The sequence below is a fragment of the Naumovozyma dairenensis genome, chromosome 2 (assembly GCF_000227115.2).
Source record: "Naumovozyma dairenensis CBS 421 chromosome 2, complete genome".
NCBI classification, from domain to species: Eukaryota; Fungi; Ascomycota; class Saccharomycetes; order Saccharomycetales; family Saccharomycetaceae; genus Naumovozyma; species Naumovozyma dairenensis.
Genome location: NC_016480.1, coordinates 795,003 through 810,538, shown reverse-complemented (window position 1 = coordinate 810,538; position 15,536 = coordinate 795,003). Strand labels below are relative to the sequence as shown.

The following is a 15,536-nucleotide window of genomic DNA, read 5'->3' as shown; positions in this document are numbered from 1 at the left end:
TATACCGTCCATCATCCATAGAATATTGATGCCTTCATTGATGTATTTTCCTCTATCATGGACATTAGGTGGGAACTGACGATTGCAGGACTTTCGTTGCGGAATTGGTAACACTTGTCTCTGATTCACCCTTATTTGCTACTACCGACATTTGATTCGACTCAATAGAGTTGTGGTCTTTTATAAGGAATTATCTTGATTAAAAGTATTTCTTGACATGCTGACTTTAATTAAAAATAAGGATATTAAATAAAACAAATCTAATTTAATCCATTTTCGGTTTACTGCTTTCAATTCCTGTTCTGTATATTGTAAAGAAGAGAAATCCAAATAATTGTGATAGACAAACCTCTTAAATAGCATGGGTTCTATTTTCTGACGCCCAGGAGTGTCACCAATCTGGGTCACAAAACAAAAAAAAAGTTACACTAATGCAAATAAAAGATAAACCTTATAAAAGGACATATTACAAGCAATAACGGAAAAGTAGGTAAGTAAGAAATGTTTGCGAGAGTGGAAAGGTATAATCCAAGACCAAAAACATAAGCTTCCAGAGCGTACCAAAGTAATGATATTCCGTGTTCAGGCAATAGATCTGGTTAGGAAGCAGCAGTACTTGTTTTGCTTGGACAAGGTGTTACTAAGAAAAAGGTGGGTTAGATTTTGCCAGGGTCTTGCAAGTAAACTCTTCTGTATTCCATGTATTCAGTACTCTTACCTCAATAAATTACTAATATCACTCATAATGATTTTGAAGAAATAGTCCAGACTACATATTTAACGACCTTACACTGTTTTGTCTTTACTTACAAGTATATCGATTAAGAGATTCAGTCATAAGAATTGGACAAATAAGTGACCTTTAGCTAAAATCTTTGTTTGATATCGACCGTCTCCTTCGACATCTGAATCACTATGTTGTGTACTTAGTTGGGACAATGTAATGTTAAGTCTAGTAGTTATACACCATATAAAAAAGAGGTGGAATAAACGTGTGACGCCTTTCTTCAGTCGCAGAAGTGTTTTCCCGTCGATTGTGCGTTATGAGTGATCTTATCTTTTGACTATAGGATCGTTGAACTGTCTGGATCAAAGAAGAACTATGTCAAAGTGCTGACCCAACAAGAGTAAAGAGACTGAAACATGTATATAATTCTTACTAGAGTGTATAACACAGAAATTAGACTTGTAGCAATAAATAAAATAACAAACTAAAAAAATAGGTTTGAGAAATTAAAGAAGACTAAAAAATAAGAGTATCAATAGTTTCTTCAAAGAAGAAAATAAGAAATAAAAGCTGTCATTCCTTTTTGTAATTAGCTGCTTCCCTCTTGTGCACTTCTTCGATAATACTTATAATTGCGACGACGATAAAGGCAATGAGTTCAGCGATATATACCATCCAGAAAACATCCCTTAATTTATACCATGGTCTTTTATTATTCTTTTCCTTACCTTTTGGCTCATTTGTTGTATGTTTAACAGATTGGGCATTTTCTAAATCAACTTTGTTTATCTTATCCATAGTTTCTTCTGAGGTTTGTTGTACCTCACAGGTTCTCTCATCATCCTCATCCTCATCCTCATCCTCATCCTCATCATTATCGTTTTTCTTACTTGCAGTGGTAGCTGTATTATTTGGATTACCGATTAAGGTGGAAGAAGATTACAAAAATCTGTTGATCATTTCGTCCAATTCCATCTCTTACCCAACCTGAGGCGAAATCGACCGTGGAGGCATTTGAAGAGTCATATACACTTAATTCAAAGTCATCTTCGTGATGACCATCGTAGTCATTCATCTTTATGATTTTTCTTAAACTGTAGCTTCTATGATTTTTATACTTCTTTACACAATGGGTTTGTTGTATGAAGGATATGTACTAATATAAACTTGTTACTTAAGAGAAGAAATAGGATGAGAAAAGTTTTTTTCCTTCTTGCAAATATGTTTCTCTTTTTCTTTATGTGCTCCCCATCTTTTTTAAGTCTTCCCTAAATTTCTTGAGGATGGGTGTAAAATCAAAAATTATATGTTTATATATATAGAAGGGCTAGTTGTTTAGAGACCACTCAATGTTGAAGAACAACTGTACATTATTCTTTACCTTCCCATATTTAGTGTCACAGTTTTTTTGGTCGCCAAAAAACTGCGTCGTCAACAAAATCGGTAGAAGCGGCAGGGTGAAAACCTTAAATGTTCTTTTTATTGCGTGATAGTGTACGTAGCAATGGGTAGGGGGGGTTGGGTTGGATTAAAAAAGTTCGGGGGTAGAGTCTTGGGCAGACATGGGAGGGGTAGAAAATATTTTCTACCCCCCGAAAATAGGCCTACCCCACCCGTTTTCAACACCCAGAAGAAAATATCTCCCCCCGTACCCCCATCCAAAATAAAAATTTCAACCCCACCCCTAACACCCATAATAGAATTTGAATATGTCTTAATATGGTCTCTTTATTACTAGCCATCATAAAAATATTTTGGTGGTTTATCTGTACCCCAAATTCTCGCCCCCCCCCCAGATTTTCGGTTCTACCCCCCCTGGCCCCCAATTGGAGGCCTTCTAGCCTGGCTTCTATCCCCAAAATTTTTTAATCCAACCCAACCCCTCCCATGTCTGTTTATATCCCAATTTCCCTGGCAATGATGTCTTTCCTGATACAGATTTTGGTATTTGACTGCACTTCCAGTCTTCCTTTATTTACTTACATATTTTGCTATCTATATTAAGGTTTCTACTTCTCATTGCTAAAAAAAAAAATTTGCATTTCCAGGTAATGTTGGTACCCTATATTGTTGTAATAATTTAAGAAATTGTAACCTATATTATTAAGTACTGACCTTTATTTTTTCTAGTATAACCCTAATTTGAGGTTCTTCGCCCAATTTATCTCACAAGAAGAGTTGACGCGTCTCATACTTTTCCCGAGATCCAAATCTGTTCCCAACTCGTAAACAACGATTATATTCAATATATTGTACGTATGGCAAACTAGCAAAATGTCTCGCGTTTGGAAGCAAAACGGTATTGTTCAGCTGTAACTTACGACCTGCAACTTGCCAAAATACGTACGTAACCACTAACTGAGTTAGATCTCATTGCTTGTAACAATAATTAATCAAAAAAAACTAATTGAAATCTTGAACAGCGAAAGCCAATTCAGTTGTATATTATTTATATTTCCAATTACTCCTTAAATCGGTTGCCTCGTACCATTAACGTTGTATATTCCTCTGGTTCTGCATCAATCAATTGTCGCTGGGTATACGAACTCCCATTGAAAGGAAAAGGGAAGTTTTTATTAGAAAGACTAAAAAGTATATAAGTACACCTCACGTCACATCACATCACCTGACTTAAGTTCACTTCACGACAAATAATCTACACAGCTTCAAACGACTTTAAAAAATGGCCCATAAAAAGAAGACAACGTCTTCAAAATCGGGAAGTGTGAAGCCCTCATCTGAACAACAGACCACTGAAACTACCCCAGATTTATTTATCGAAAAAGGTCCAGTAAGACCGTACATCGTCACAGAACCACCAAAGGAACTTACCGCCTCTCGTACCATCACAACAATGAAGGAAAAACTAATGTTATTAGCATTAATAGTCTTCACTGCATCCATCAGATTACCAAGATTATCTCAACCTAATAGCGTCGTCTTTGATGAGGTTCATTTCGGTAAATTCGCTTCCTATTACATCAAGGGAGAATTCTTTATGGACGTGCATCCTCCATTAGCCAAAATGTTATATGCTGGTGTCGCTGCCCTTGCCGGATTCAAAGGTGATTTCTTATTTCCAGAAATCGGTGCTCTATATCCAAAGGACGTCCCATATGTAGTTATGAGAACGTTCTCAGCTGCATTGGGTTCATGTACCGTCATCTTATTATATTTAACCTTACGTGCTTCCGGTGTTAGATCTTGGATCGCCTTCGTTTGTGGGTTATGTTTTGCCATTGAAAATTCATATGTTACTATCTCTCGTTATATCCTTTTGGATTCTCCTTTGATTTTCTTCATCGCAGCCTCTGCATATGCCTTTAAGAAATATGAAACTTATCATTCCTTCTCAATTGGATCCCTTAAAACTTTGATCGCTACTGGGCTTTGCCTTGGTATGGCTGCCTCTTCCAAATGGGTGGGTTTGTTTACCATCGCTTGGATCGGTCTACTTTGTATTTGGAGATTATGGTTCATGGTCGGTGATTTATCTAAATCGGTTAAATCTGTCTTTATGATTGCCATAATGAAATTAGTATGTTTATTAGGTATCCCGACAATCTTATATCTTTTATTTTTCCAAGTCCATTTCCAAAGTTTACGTTTCGAAGGTGATGGATCAAGTTTCTTATCATCTGAATTTAGATCAGCTTTGATTGGTAATACAATCCCTCAAAATATGGTGTATGATGTAGGTGTTGGTTCTATGGTCACATTACGCCATACGGGGACTATGGGTGGTTATTTACATTCTCATCAGCATAATTATCCAGTTGGCTCTGAACAACAACAAATTACTCTATATCCACATTTAGATTTCAATAATGAATGGATCATTGAAAGTAATAATGCACCAGGTGTTACTTTTAAATCCTTCCATAACTTATCCGATGGTACTGTTATTAAATTATTACATCCGGGTACCCAATGTAGATTACATTCTCATGATCATAAGGCTCCTGTATCCGAAAACAGTGATTGGCAAAAGGAAGTTTCTTGTTATGGTTACCCAGGTTTCACTGGTGACGGTAATGATGATTGGATCATTGAAATTGATAAATCAAAATCTGTTCCAGGTGAAGCTCAAGAACGTATCATTGCCATCAACACTAAATTCAGATTAAAACATGCTTTATCGGGTTGTTATTTGTTCTCTCATGAAACTAAATTACCTGAATGGGGGTTCCAACAACAAGAAGTCACATGTGCTCATTCAGGTAAGGCTTATTTAACTCTTTGGTACATTGAAGGTAGTGAAAATCCATTATTGCCAGAAGATACTAAACGTATTTCTTACAAGGCGCCATCATTCTTACAAAAATTCATCGAATCTCATCAAAAAATGTGGCATATCAACAGTAATTTAGTTGAACCTCATTATTTCGAATCGTTACCAACCTCATGGCCTTTATTAAGCCGTGGTATCAGTTATTGGGGTGATGATACCCATCACAAGACTGTTTACCTATTGGGTAACGCCATCGTATGGTGGTCCGTATCTGCATTTATTGTCGTATTTGCCATTGTTGTTCTTTATGAGTTGATATCATGGCAAGTCGGTAAGAGTATCTTACAAGATTCAAACGTTGTCAATTTCCATGTTCAGGTCATCCACTATTTATTAGGTTTTGCCATTCATTTCGCTCCATCATTCTTAATGAAACGTCAAATGTTCTTACATCATTATTTACCAGCTTATTATTTCGGTGTCTTGGCTTTGGGTCACGCATTAGATATTACATGTACCCATGTCTTAAAGAGAAAGAAGACTTTCGCCTATATATTTTTAGGTGTGTTTTTCTGCGCTTCATATTATTTCTTTAACAATCATACAGCAATCATCTACGGTGATGAATGGACAAAAGAAGCCTGTAAAAGTTCAAGATGGGTTTCAACATGGGATTACAACTGTGACATCTTCTTGGATAAATACGAAGATTATGCCACCTTAGAATTGGAAACTGAAGAGACTCCATTGCGAACAATGCCGTATCCAACCCTGTCTTCTGAATCATCGCCAGTAATTGAAATCAATAAAAACGTTGTTGAATTAGAAGCTGAAAAAGTTGAACGTCAAAAACCAAGTGATGCTCCCCCAGTTCCAGGCAAAGAAACGTACGATGATATAATGAAGCAGCCAGGTGCAAAAATTTTCAAGGATCAATATGGTAATAGTATTGATCCAGATGTTGCTAAACAATGGTTACAACAAGAAGGTGGATCTATCCTAAGAGTGGAGAAGAAAACTGTCAAGACAAAACTACCAAAAAACTAAATGATATAGATATAAAAAAAATATTATCCATACAAGTATATATATAGATATATTTATTACATACAACACTTATAAATTAAAGCAAGCCGAATAGCAAGTAATAATAATGTTATTGCAATGCCTTATGTATGTTGTAAAAAATGTAAAATCAATCTTGTTGTCTACTTCTTGTTGTCATTTGAAGTAGAGTGGTTTGTTACGTAAAGAACCTTCGGCGGTAAATTATCAGATTTCTCAATTTCCTGCGACGTGGCACTTCGCTGCCTCAAACCTACGAAGCTGAATAAACATAAGGAAATCTAAAATTTATATAACCAGAGAAAGTGCTTTCCCTTGAATTGTTCCTAAGAGAAGGAGATTGGATAAAGCGAATATTTTCTCATCAATTTTCTGTTATTTACTTTCCTACCATTCAAGCAATAATCATATTCGTTTGGAATTAAGAAAAATGGCTGTGAGTAAGGGTACTAAAGAAAAGAACCCTGACGCGGTTGAGGAACCAATTGTCCAAATACCAGAAGTTAAAAGTGGGCCATTGAGACCTTATTTAAATATAGAACCAAGCAATCATTTAGTCAAATCACGTACTATCCAAACGTTTAATGAGAAAGTACTAGTTGCTACTTTATGGATATTTACATCGATTATCCGATTACATGATTTGAGCTGGCCAAACAGTGTCGTTTTTGATGAAGTTGTATACGGTGGATTCGCCTCAAAATATCTGAAAGGAACATTTTTCCTCGACGTTAATCCTCCTTTGGTCAAACTACTTTATGCCGCTATTGGTTACTTATCAGGATTTAAAGGATCATTCGATTTCGGCCGTATTGGTGCAGCCTTCTCTGCTGCCACTCCATATGTTTTAATGAGATCCTTATCTGCTCTACTAGGTTCATTCACTGTTGTCGTATTGTATCTTACATTGCGTGTCTCGGGTGTCAGAATTTGGGTCGCCTTAGCGACAGCTATATGTTTAGCAGTCGAAAACTCCTATGTCACAGTTTCTCGTTTTATTATGTTAGATTCTCCCCTAGTTTTCTTTATTGCACTTGCAGTATATTTTGTTCAAAAATCAGAGTTATATCAAGCTGGTTCCATAAAATCCTACTTTTTAGTGTTTTTGTCTTCAATTTCTTTAGGTTTTGCTATCTCTTCCAAATGGGTTGCTGTAGGTGCATTCGCCTGGGTTGGTTTGATGTGCTTGTTTAGATTATGGTTTATGGTTGGTGATTTGAACAGATCTGTTTGTTCATCTTTCAAGATCGCTGCGATAAAAATCGCAACCCTTTTAGTTGTTCCATTCTGCATGTACGTTTTCGTTTTCTATTTACATTTCCAATTGGCAAATGTTGATTCGAGTATTAGTCAGTATTTCACTCAAGAGTTTAGAACAGCTTTAATCAATAACACAATTCCACAAGATATTCCAGCTGAGGTTGGTGTTGGTTCCAGGATTACTTTACGTCACACCGGTACCAATGGAGGTTATTTACATTCACATAGCCATTATTATGAAACAGGTTCGAATCAACAACAAATATCCTTGTATCCTTATGAAGATGGAAACAACGAATGGTTAGTGGAGTTATACGATAAACCATTGGCAAATGTTACCGAATGGAAGAACTTGACCTCTGGTATGAAAATCAAACTATTACATAATACTTTTTGTAGGGTACATACTCATGATCATAAACCACCAGTATCAGAAAACAGTGATTGGCAAAAAGAAGTGTCTTGTTACGGGTTTGAAAATTTCGAAGGTGATGGTAACGATGATTGGATTATTGAAATTGATGAAGATGAATCTGTTCCTGGAGAGGCACAACAACATATTAGAGCTCTTGAAACTAAATTCAGATTGAAACACGCTATCATGGGCTGCTACCTCTTCTCTCATGAAACTAAACTTGATAAGAAAGGTTTTAATCAGCAAGAAGTTACTTGCGGTTATTCAGGAAAAGATTACTTAACCACCTGGTATGTCGAAAGTAATGAGAACCCACTATTACCAGATGAAACTGACCGTGTATCCTACCAGAAACCCACCTTTTTGGATAAATTTATTGAAACTCACAAGAAAATCTTACACGTTTCAGGTAAGATAGATAATACTCATCCATACGAATCCAGTCCATTTTCTTGGCCACTAATGCCACGTGGTATTGATTTTTGGAACGAAGGACATCAAGATATTTATTTACTCGGCAATGCTGTTGTATGGTGGTCAGTTACTGCTTTTATTGCGCTTTTCTTAGGAAACAGTGCTTTGCAATTACTAAGGTGGCAGTTAGGTTATGAACTTTCTCAGGATCCTGTTGTTATTAACTTCCATCTCCAAGTGATCCAGTATTTATTAGGTTTTATTTTGAATTTCGCACCATCTTTGTTGTTCAAGGGGCAGCTTTTCTTAAATAATTACCTCCCAGCCTATTATTTCGGTATCTTAGCTCTAGGACATGGTTTAGAGATGATTGTCTCTTATTTCTTTGAGAGAAGAAAATCTTCCGGTTATGTTTTGATCGTTGTTTTCGTTTTCATGGCTGTTCGTTTTTTCAGCGGTCATTCTTCCTTGGTTTACGGTACTAGATGGACCACTGACCTTTGTGAACAATCCAAATTGTTGTCTGACTGGGATTATGACTGTTCTTCGTTTTATTCGACTTACCGTGAATATGATGCCCACCCAGATGGAACCTATGAAGGCAATCCATTAATCTCCCCATCTAAGACTTTAGCTGCTCCAGCTCCTCCAACTCCAATACCTGGAGCTCCATTGACTGAAATTGAGAAATTCGATGAGGTGGTTGATGATGGTGTCGTTAAGAAGTTCATTGACCAAAATGGTAACGAAATTCCAGAAGAAGAAGCAAGAAGACTAATCGCTGAACAAGGTGGCTCGTTTGAACGTGTAGTAAACGGACAGGTTAAAGGAGAAGGAGAGGGACAGGAGAATATTGAAGAAAACATTCAAGAAAACGCCCAAAAAAACATTCAAGAAAATGTTCAAGAACACCAACAAGAACATCAACAAGAAACCTTGCAAGGAGATGTTCAAGAAAATGAAGAACCAGTGAAAGAAGAAGAAGCGCAATCGGTATCATTTGAACCTTCATTCGACAACGAAGAATCATTCCCAGTCAACGGAGGTGATAAAGGAAGTCAGGATGGTGTTGCCGGAACAGTCCACAACGATGATGGCGGTATTCAAGAGCAACCGGAAACTCCTCCCATTGAAAACGTTCATGCCGCTGAACAAGAATTAGAACAAGATTCTGATCAAAATAATGACGAAGCTTTTGAACAAATCTTGCATGAACCTATTCCTAAAAAATTTGTTGACGAAAATGGTAACGAACTTGATCCAGAGGTAGCAAGAAAAATGGTTCAAGAAGGTGGCTCTTTTGAAAGATTGCAAGAAGACGAAGAGGAACCTTTCCCCACTAATACGGTCGACATCGAATCACTTATACACGACGGGAAACCTAAAAAGTTCATAGATGAATTTGGAAACGAATTGTCACCGGAGGATGCTAAAAGGCTAGTAGAAGAACAGGGTGGTATTGTTGAAGAGTTTGTCCTTCATTAGCTTACTGAATAAAGGTACGTAACAATAATTAGATATTAAAAGAAACCATTTATAAATATTAACTTAAAAACATTCAAAAGATGTTCTGTGTTTTATAATAACAGCATAGTTAACTGGTGTATGGATAGTATGTGTACGATTTTGGGTAAGGAGTGAAGATACTGGTGTAATCTCTTCATCTAGTAATCGTTAGCAAGAGTTAAATTTCAATCATGTTTTCGTGTTCCCGAAGTAAAACTTAACGTTACGACGTAGCGCTTAAGGAACGGGTACAACCAACGTTCAGAAATTGATAATGTTAAACTGACAAGTACCGTTTGGACAAAGACTATTAGCACGACATTATCAGAAAGGTTTCCTCTTGTAAGGAAGATCAGTGACAGGCAGAATTAGCTATCGACAAGCACTACGCTCGTTTAAAGGAAAGACTCTCAGTGTAGTGTGATTTTTGGATAATATAACAAGAAAAATGTCTACAAATGAAGGATGTCTATCATCAGAGACTTTTCTGGTAAAAGTTTCAGAGTTTTTCAAAATTGCCAATGAAAAGAAAATAACGGTTCATCTAACTCTTAAGAGGTTGATTGACCGTGATCCAGTTGAAGAGAATCCAGAATTAGATAGTACTAAACAACCATTCTTTGATGTTTCGCAAAAAGCAACAGGTGTGGTACCTGCAGGGAAAGAAATTTCAACTAAAGAATATCCACTTTTAATAAGGATATCATATGGTTCACATGCGAAGAAAACCAAATGTTCTACTATTATAAATTCTGATCAATTGGATAAATTTTGGCAAGATTATACATCAGTTGTGAAATCAAGTATGAATGGATTAATCAAGAAAAAGAAAAAGAAAGGGAAGTCTGCAGGTACCAAGGATAAAAAGAAAGGGAAGAAATGAATTGGGGGAAGATATTCAGAACTAATCATCTATCTCTAATGCGCATCAGCTCGATGAATGGGCTGGACAAGATATTACTATTATCATTATATCAGGTTGTATAATATAGTTTATTCGTGTTATAAAAATATATCTATTATACTACTACCAACATAATCAGTATAATCAAATCTCTCCAATGTCTTCTATAACTACATTCCCAGATGGATAAATTAGAGGTTCTTCAGAGATTATTGTTGATGGGTCTAATTCTTTCCTTGGTGCTAGACACACTAACTTGAAAGTGTATTCGTGATCATAGCCCGAGGGATATTCATCATGGGAATCATATTCAGCGTCAGCTTCAAGTAGCCCTTTCGAATATAATTCTGCATAAGCATATATTTCTTCAATCGGTAAACTAGAATCGAATTTCCTAACTACACGGTTCCCATCTACCCGAAGTGCTATTCTAGAGGAATTGATTTCGTTTCCAACTGGTTCTGGATGTAATCTTGCTTTCCTCCAAAGTAGCCATTGTCGTTCTTGAATTTCTCTATGCCTTTCCATTTGTTCGCGTTCTCTTGCCTGTACTCTTCGACGCTCTCTTTCTTGATCTCTATTGAGAGATGTTTGGTATCGAGCATCTTGTTGTTCTCTTATTAGGCTCTCCATTGCTTGATTCTGTCTTTGTTGCCTTATATTAACTAATTTTGGATATGCCTTAGTTAGAATATTTTCTAGTGACTGCGAGGAATAGTCACATTCTATCAAAGAGCCTTGATAACTTTTTACCAATTCAACTTTACTTTCATTTTTCAAAGTTATGAATCCCAAAAATGGGAATTTCCTTACTTTTAAAGAGTTTGCTACTTGTAAACCTTCAGATTTGGTAACATCTCCGATCCATAGTAACATTTGAAATTTTTGAATAAGAGTAATGAATGGTTCCGTACATAGTATATCATTGACATATTGCATTGGATCGTCTAATAACGGGTCATGTAAATATATCATTCCAAATGTTGCTTGATCTGATGTGCCAGCGAGTAAATCAGTGTAACTGTCTCTCATATATCCTTTATTAAATCGTCCATTTTCGACACTGTATAAGGATGCAAAAGTGTACGAAGAATTATCATCTAGTGGAATGGCCTGGTTGGATATCGTATCAATGATGTCATTTAGCTCAACCTTATGTTCAAGTTTGGCTTTTTTATAAAACTCCTCGTATTTTAAGAAACTCTTGGTGGTTGTGAACAATACGAGCGATACTTTCATGAAATAGAAAAGTAATAGCAATGGGATTCTGTAGATTACTTTAAAGAACGCTAAACTTCTTGATGGAGCAGTTGCTCCATCGGTAGATCCATTATTATGGTTAGTACCTGACTCGGTGTTACTATTACCATTTCTTGATTGATTAGGGAAGGCGCCGGGTATCGATCGAACAAAATCAGGACCGCTTGCATTAGATGATCCTAATGCATGATTGATGAAATTCATATTTTATTATAATACTAGCAAATATTATGTGTGGATGATATCTCTTGTTGAGCAACTTGCGTTTATCGGCATGTCAGGACAGCTCTCTCTGTCTATACTTTAAAATGTTGTAAAGGTGTTTCCTAAGGTCCCCCAACTTCAAATTTCACAAAACGTTTAAGCGCCAGAGAAAACAAGACTCTTTTAGTGTGAAAATAAAAATGAAGCAGAAGAACCAGTTACTATTGGAAGTAGGTCGTGATTCAAACCAATGGCGATGACATTATAAGTGGAAAGAAAGGCGAAACAATAATGAATTAACAGCTCTTATTTTAAGTTCAAGAGTAAATAAAAAGTATTAAAAAATTAACTGATTTCGCCCAGGATCGAACTGGGGACGTTCTGCGTGTTAAGCAGATGCCATAACCGACTAGACCACGAAACCATATTAATTCGTTGTTTTTGTAAGATATCCGATTGAGATAACGAAGTATTGGCATCACGTCCAAGTGTCACAAAGAAGTATGTTTTATTTTACTAGTATTTGAGTAATTACTGTCACGAATTTATGTGTCGCAATCAGTCAAGTGAGTTATGAATTATTATGAAGTTTACCAGGTTCGAAGTAATGACTCGAACTACGTTATGCACCATACATGTTGTAGCTGCATAACGTTTGTGAATTATGATGGAATATCTTTTGTTGAATTATGTTGAATGTCATGCAAGTGTTATCTTATTATTGTTAAGATTGTTTTGAGTGCAGCCACGTCTACGGTTTCGGCCGGCCATGCGTACAAGAGTTATGTATTGGGTCGGTTAAGTTGTATGGTTTTGCTGAGTGTTTACTCAGGCGTTCTGGATTAGTCTCTCCTAATCAAACCTACAAGTATTTAGAGTGTCCTGCAGAGCACCTAGTCGAAAGGACTTTGAGAGCGGTGTTCATGATTATGATTTTGTTTTATGCATGCATGACTTCAACGAGAAATTATATGAACTTCAAGAATTTGTTGACTTACTAAGCTATTACCTTATTAACATTATCCTAAGCCACAATTATGTTGAAGAACTAATCGTGTGCCTGTGGAAAGAAGATCCTACTAACTTTATTTTATTTTAATTCTATTTTATTTCTATTTTATTTCATTATTACCAATCCAGTGAATTGCCGTGGAACAGAAAAGGTTAAAGTATTATGAGGTTCGATATGAAACAAACTTAAAAGGAAACATATTATCCAGATTACCTATTATGGATATGTTAGAGAAAAGTAGTGGCTAGTAAGAAATGTTATTGACAAGAAAGAAGTTATAGACACCTAATGAAGAAAAGTTGAAGAAAAACTATTTTTGAAAGATTATAAAAGGACCGAAAGTTGAACTGGAATTAGAAGTATTTCAGTTACTTATTTATATCTCTTTATTAGTTATTATCTATACTATATAAAGAGAGCAACCCGAATCATATATTCATTAGAATCCTAAATTCTATTCTCTGCCTTTAAGAAGTTTAGATTTTGATATATTACCCAACTCATATTTTACATTTTTTGTAAAATATGAGTTGGATATAGTTTTGAATCTTGATTTCCTGAAGTAGAGAGAAGAATATAAGACTCTTGTGAATGTATGATTCGGTTGCTCTCTTTTTATATTATAAAATGATAACTAATAAAGAGATATAAAGTAACGAACTAAAATGTTTCTAATTCCAGTTCGACTATTAGTCCTTTTATATCTTTCAAAACTACTTTATCTAATCACTTGCCTGTAATAGTTAGCTTAGATAATCAACGAGCTTATTTAATCATATTTCGTTCAGGAACATTTAATAATTTAGACTTTGTACTGGATACTGGGCGTACTCCTTTAATCTTGTTTTTGTTCTGGAACATTTGATAATTTAGGGATCATATTGTATAATAGACGTACTCCTTTAATCTTATGTTACTCCTTTAATATTATGTTATTCTGTTTCATTGTAATGCACTGTGTTACTAAAATAGGAATAGGATAAAGATTGGATAGGACAGTAATAGAATGGTAATAGAATGGTAATAGAATGGGAATAGGAATAGGATAGAAATACAGGAGATAAAATAAAGTTAGTAGTATCTTACTTCCATTAGCTCCTAATTAGTTTCTCAACATAATTATGGCTTAGGATAATGTTAATAAAGTAATAACTTTGTAAGTCAAATAAATTCTAGAAGTTCATCTAATATCTCGTTGAAGTCATGCATGCATAAAACAAAACTCATAATCATAAACACCGCTCTCAAAGTCCTTTCGACTAGGTGCTCCGCAGGACACTCTAAATACTTGTAGGTTTGATTAGGAGAGACTAATCCAGCACACCTGAGTAAACACTCAGCAAAACCATACAACTTAACCGACCCAATACATAACTCTTGTACGCATGGCCGGCCGAAACCGTAGACGTGGCCGTAATCAAAAACAATCTTAACAATAATAAGATAACACTTGCATGGCATTCGACTTAATTCAACGAGAGATATTCAATTATAATTCAATAAACGTTATACAGCTACAAAGGTGTACGGTGCATAACGTAGTTCGAGTCATTACTTCGAACATCACAACTTCATAATAATAATTCTTGACTTGCTTTTCTAAAACGACTCATAACATCATGACAGCAATTACTCAAATAATGATAAATAAACATACTTCTTTGTGACACTTTGACATGACGCCAACAGTTCGTAATCCTAATCGGATATCTTACATTTTCGAAATTAGTGACCAGGTAGAATGATTAGCCTAAATGTTTGTTTCCAAATGAGTACAACACCATTAAACTACTCTACAGGTTATACCTAGTTTTGATAAATCTTTACTTCTTGATTGTATTCTATGCACGGTAGATAATGACAAAGTAGCTCGAATTACTTCTCAAATATAAACTTAATGTATGCGTTTCGCTATAATTGTGTTGCGACGGTTATTGGTTTGTCCTCAATGTCGTGACTTCTATACTCAGAGGTCTTTGACATATCGATACTATATTATGAAATATAGTATATATTTCTTGCTGCCTTATGAACGAGAACCACCAGGAATACTAATTCTTGATTGAAGTTGAGGTCTTCATAGTAGGTAAAAGTCAATCGAAGTTGTAGATATACCTTTTGTGTAAATCATGAACAAAAGATAACAGGATTGATGAGTATTTTGAAACACAATATAGGGGAATCATTAACGTCCAAGTTAACCCAAATAGTAAGGATCAACGACTCTGGAAAAATTATATGAAGTCAAGTAATTTGTGGTTTAATTTCTACGTTCCCTTATATACATCTTGTCTAAAATAGTTCATATAATTTGTCGTAATTATAATAAAACAAGATTCAATTCATGACTAGAGTACTCAAGCACAAGGGCAAAAAAAATTTCCTGAAGTTCCTTATTTTTATTTACTTTTCAACTTTATGATTCAATTTTTCCTAAAATCTTAAAAGCTATTCAATGGTAAAAGCTTGAACGTCAAAAATAAATAAAAACCAAGAAAAGTTTGGTTCTAAAAATAATAGATAATATGTAACTGGGAA

At 35.4% G+C, this 15,536-nt stretch overlaps 4 protein-coding genes and 1 non-coding gene across 5 annotated transcripts; 3 read left to right on the top strand and 2 right to left on the bottom strand.

The window, feature by feature from the left end:
• Positions 1-3,410: 3,410 nt before the first annotated feature.
• NDAI0B03170 (uncharacterized protein) lies at positions 3,411-6,005 on the top strand (the record flags this gene model as incomplete). The annotated part of the gene is made up of 1 exon (XM_003668547.1): positions 3,411-6,005. The coding sequence occupies one exon, from the start codon at positions 3,411-3,413 to the stop codon at positions 6,003-6,005; it is 2,595 nt and encodes an 864-aa protein (XP_003668595.1).
• A 448-nt stretch (positions 6,006-6,453) lies between these two features.
• Positions 6,454-9,597, top strand: NDAI0B03160 (uncharacterized protein; the record flags this gene model as incomplete). The annotated part of the gene is made up of 1 exon (XM_003668546.1): positions 6,454-9,597. One exon carries the CDS (start codon positions 6,454-6,456, stop codon positions 9,595-9,597), a length of 3,144 nt encoding a protein of 1,047 aa, XP_003668594.1.
• Positions 9,598-10,066: 469 nt separating this feature from the next.
• On the top strand, positions 10,067-10,501 carry SRP14 (RNA-binding signal recognition particle subunit SRP14; the record flags this gene model as incomplete). Its single annotated transcript, XM_003668545.1, has 1 exon — positions 10,067-10,501. One exon carries the CDS (start codon positions 10,067-10,069, stop codon positions 10,499-10,501), a length of 435 nt encoding a protein of 144 aa, XP_003668593.1.
• Positions 10,502-10,666: 165 nt separating this feature from the next.
• On the bottom strand, positions 10,667-11,986 carry UBX3 (clathrin-mediated endocytosis regulator UBX3; the record flags this gene model as incomplete). The annotated part of the gene is made up of 1 exon (XM_003668544.1): positions 10,667-11,986. One exon carries the CDS (start codon positions 11,984-11,986, stop codon positions 10,667-10,669), a length of 1,320 nt encoding a protein of 439 aa, XP_003668592.1.
• Positions 11,987-12,336: 350 nt separating this feature from the next.
• Positions 12,337-12,410, bottom strand: NDAI0Btrna17V. The gene has a single exon. It is a non-coding gene; the product is annotated as a tRNA-Val (tRNA).
• Between the last annotated feature and the right edge of the window lie 3,126 nt (positions 12,411-15,536).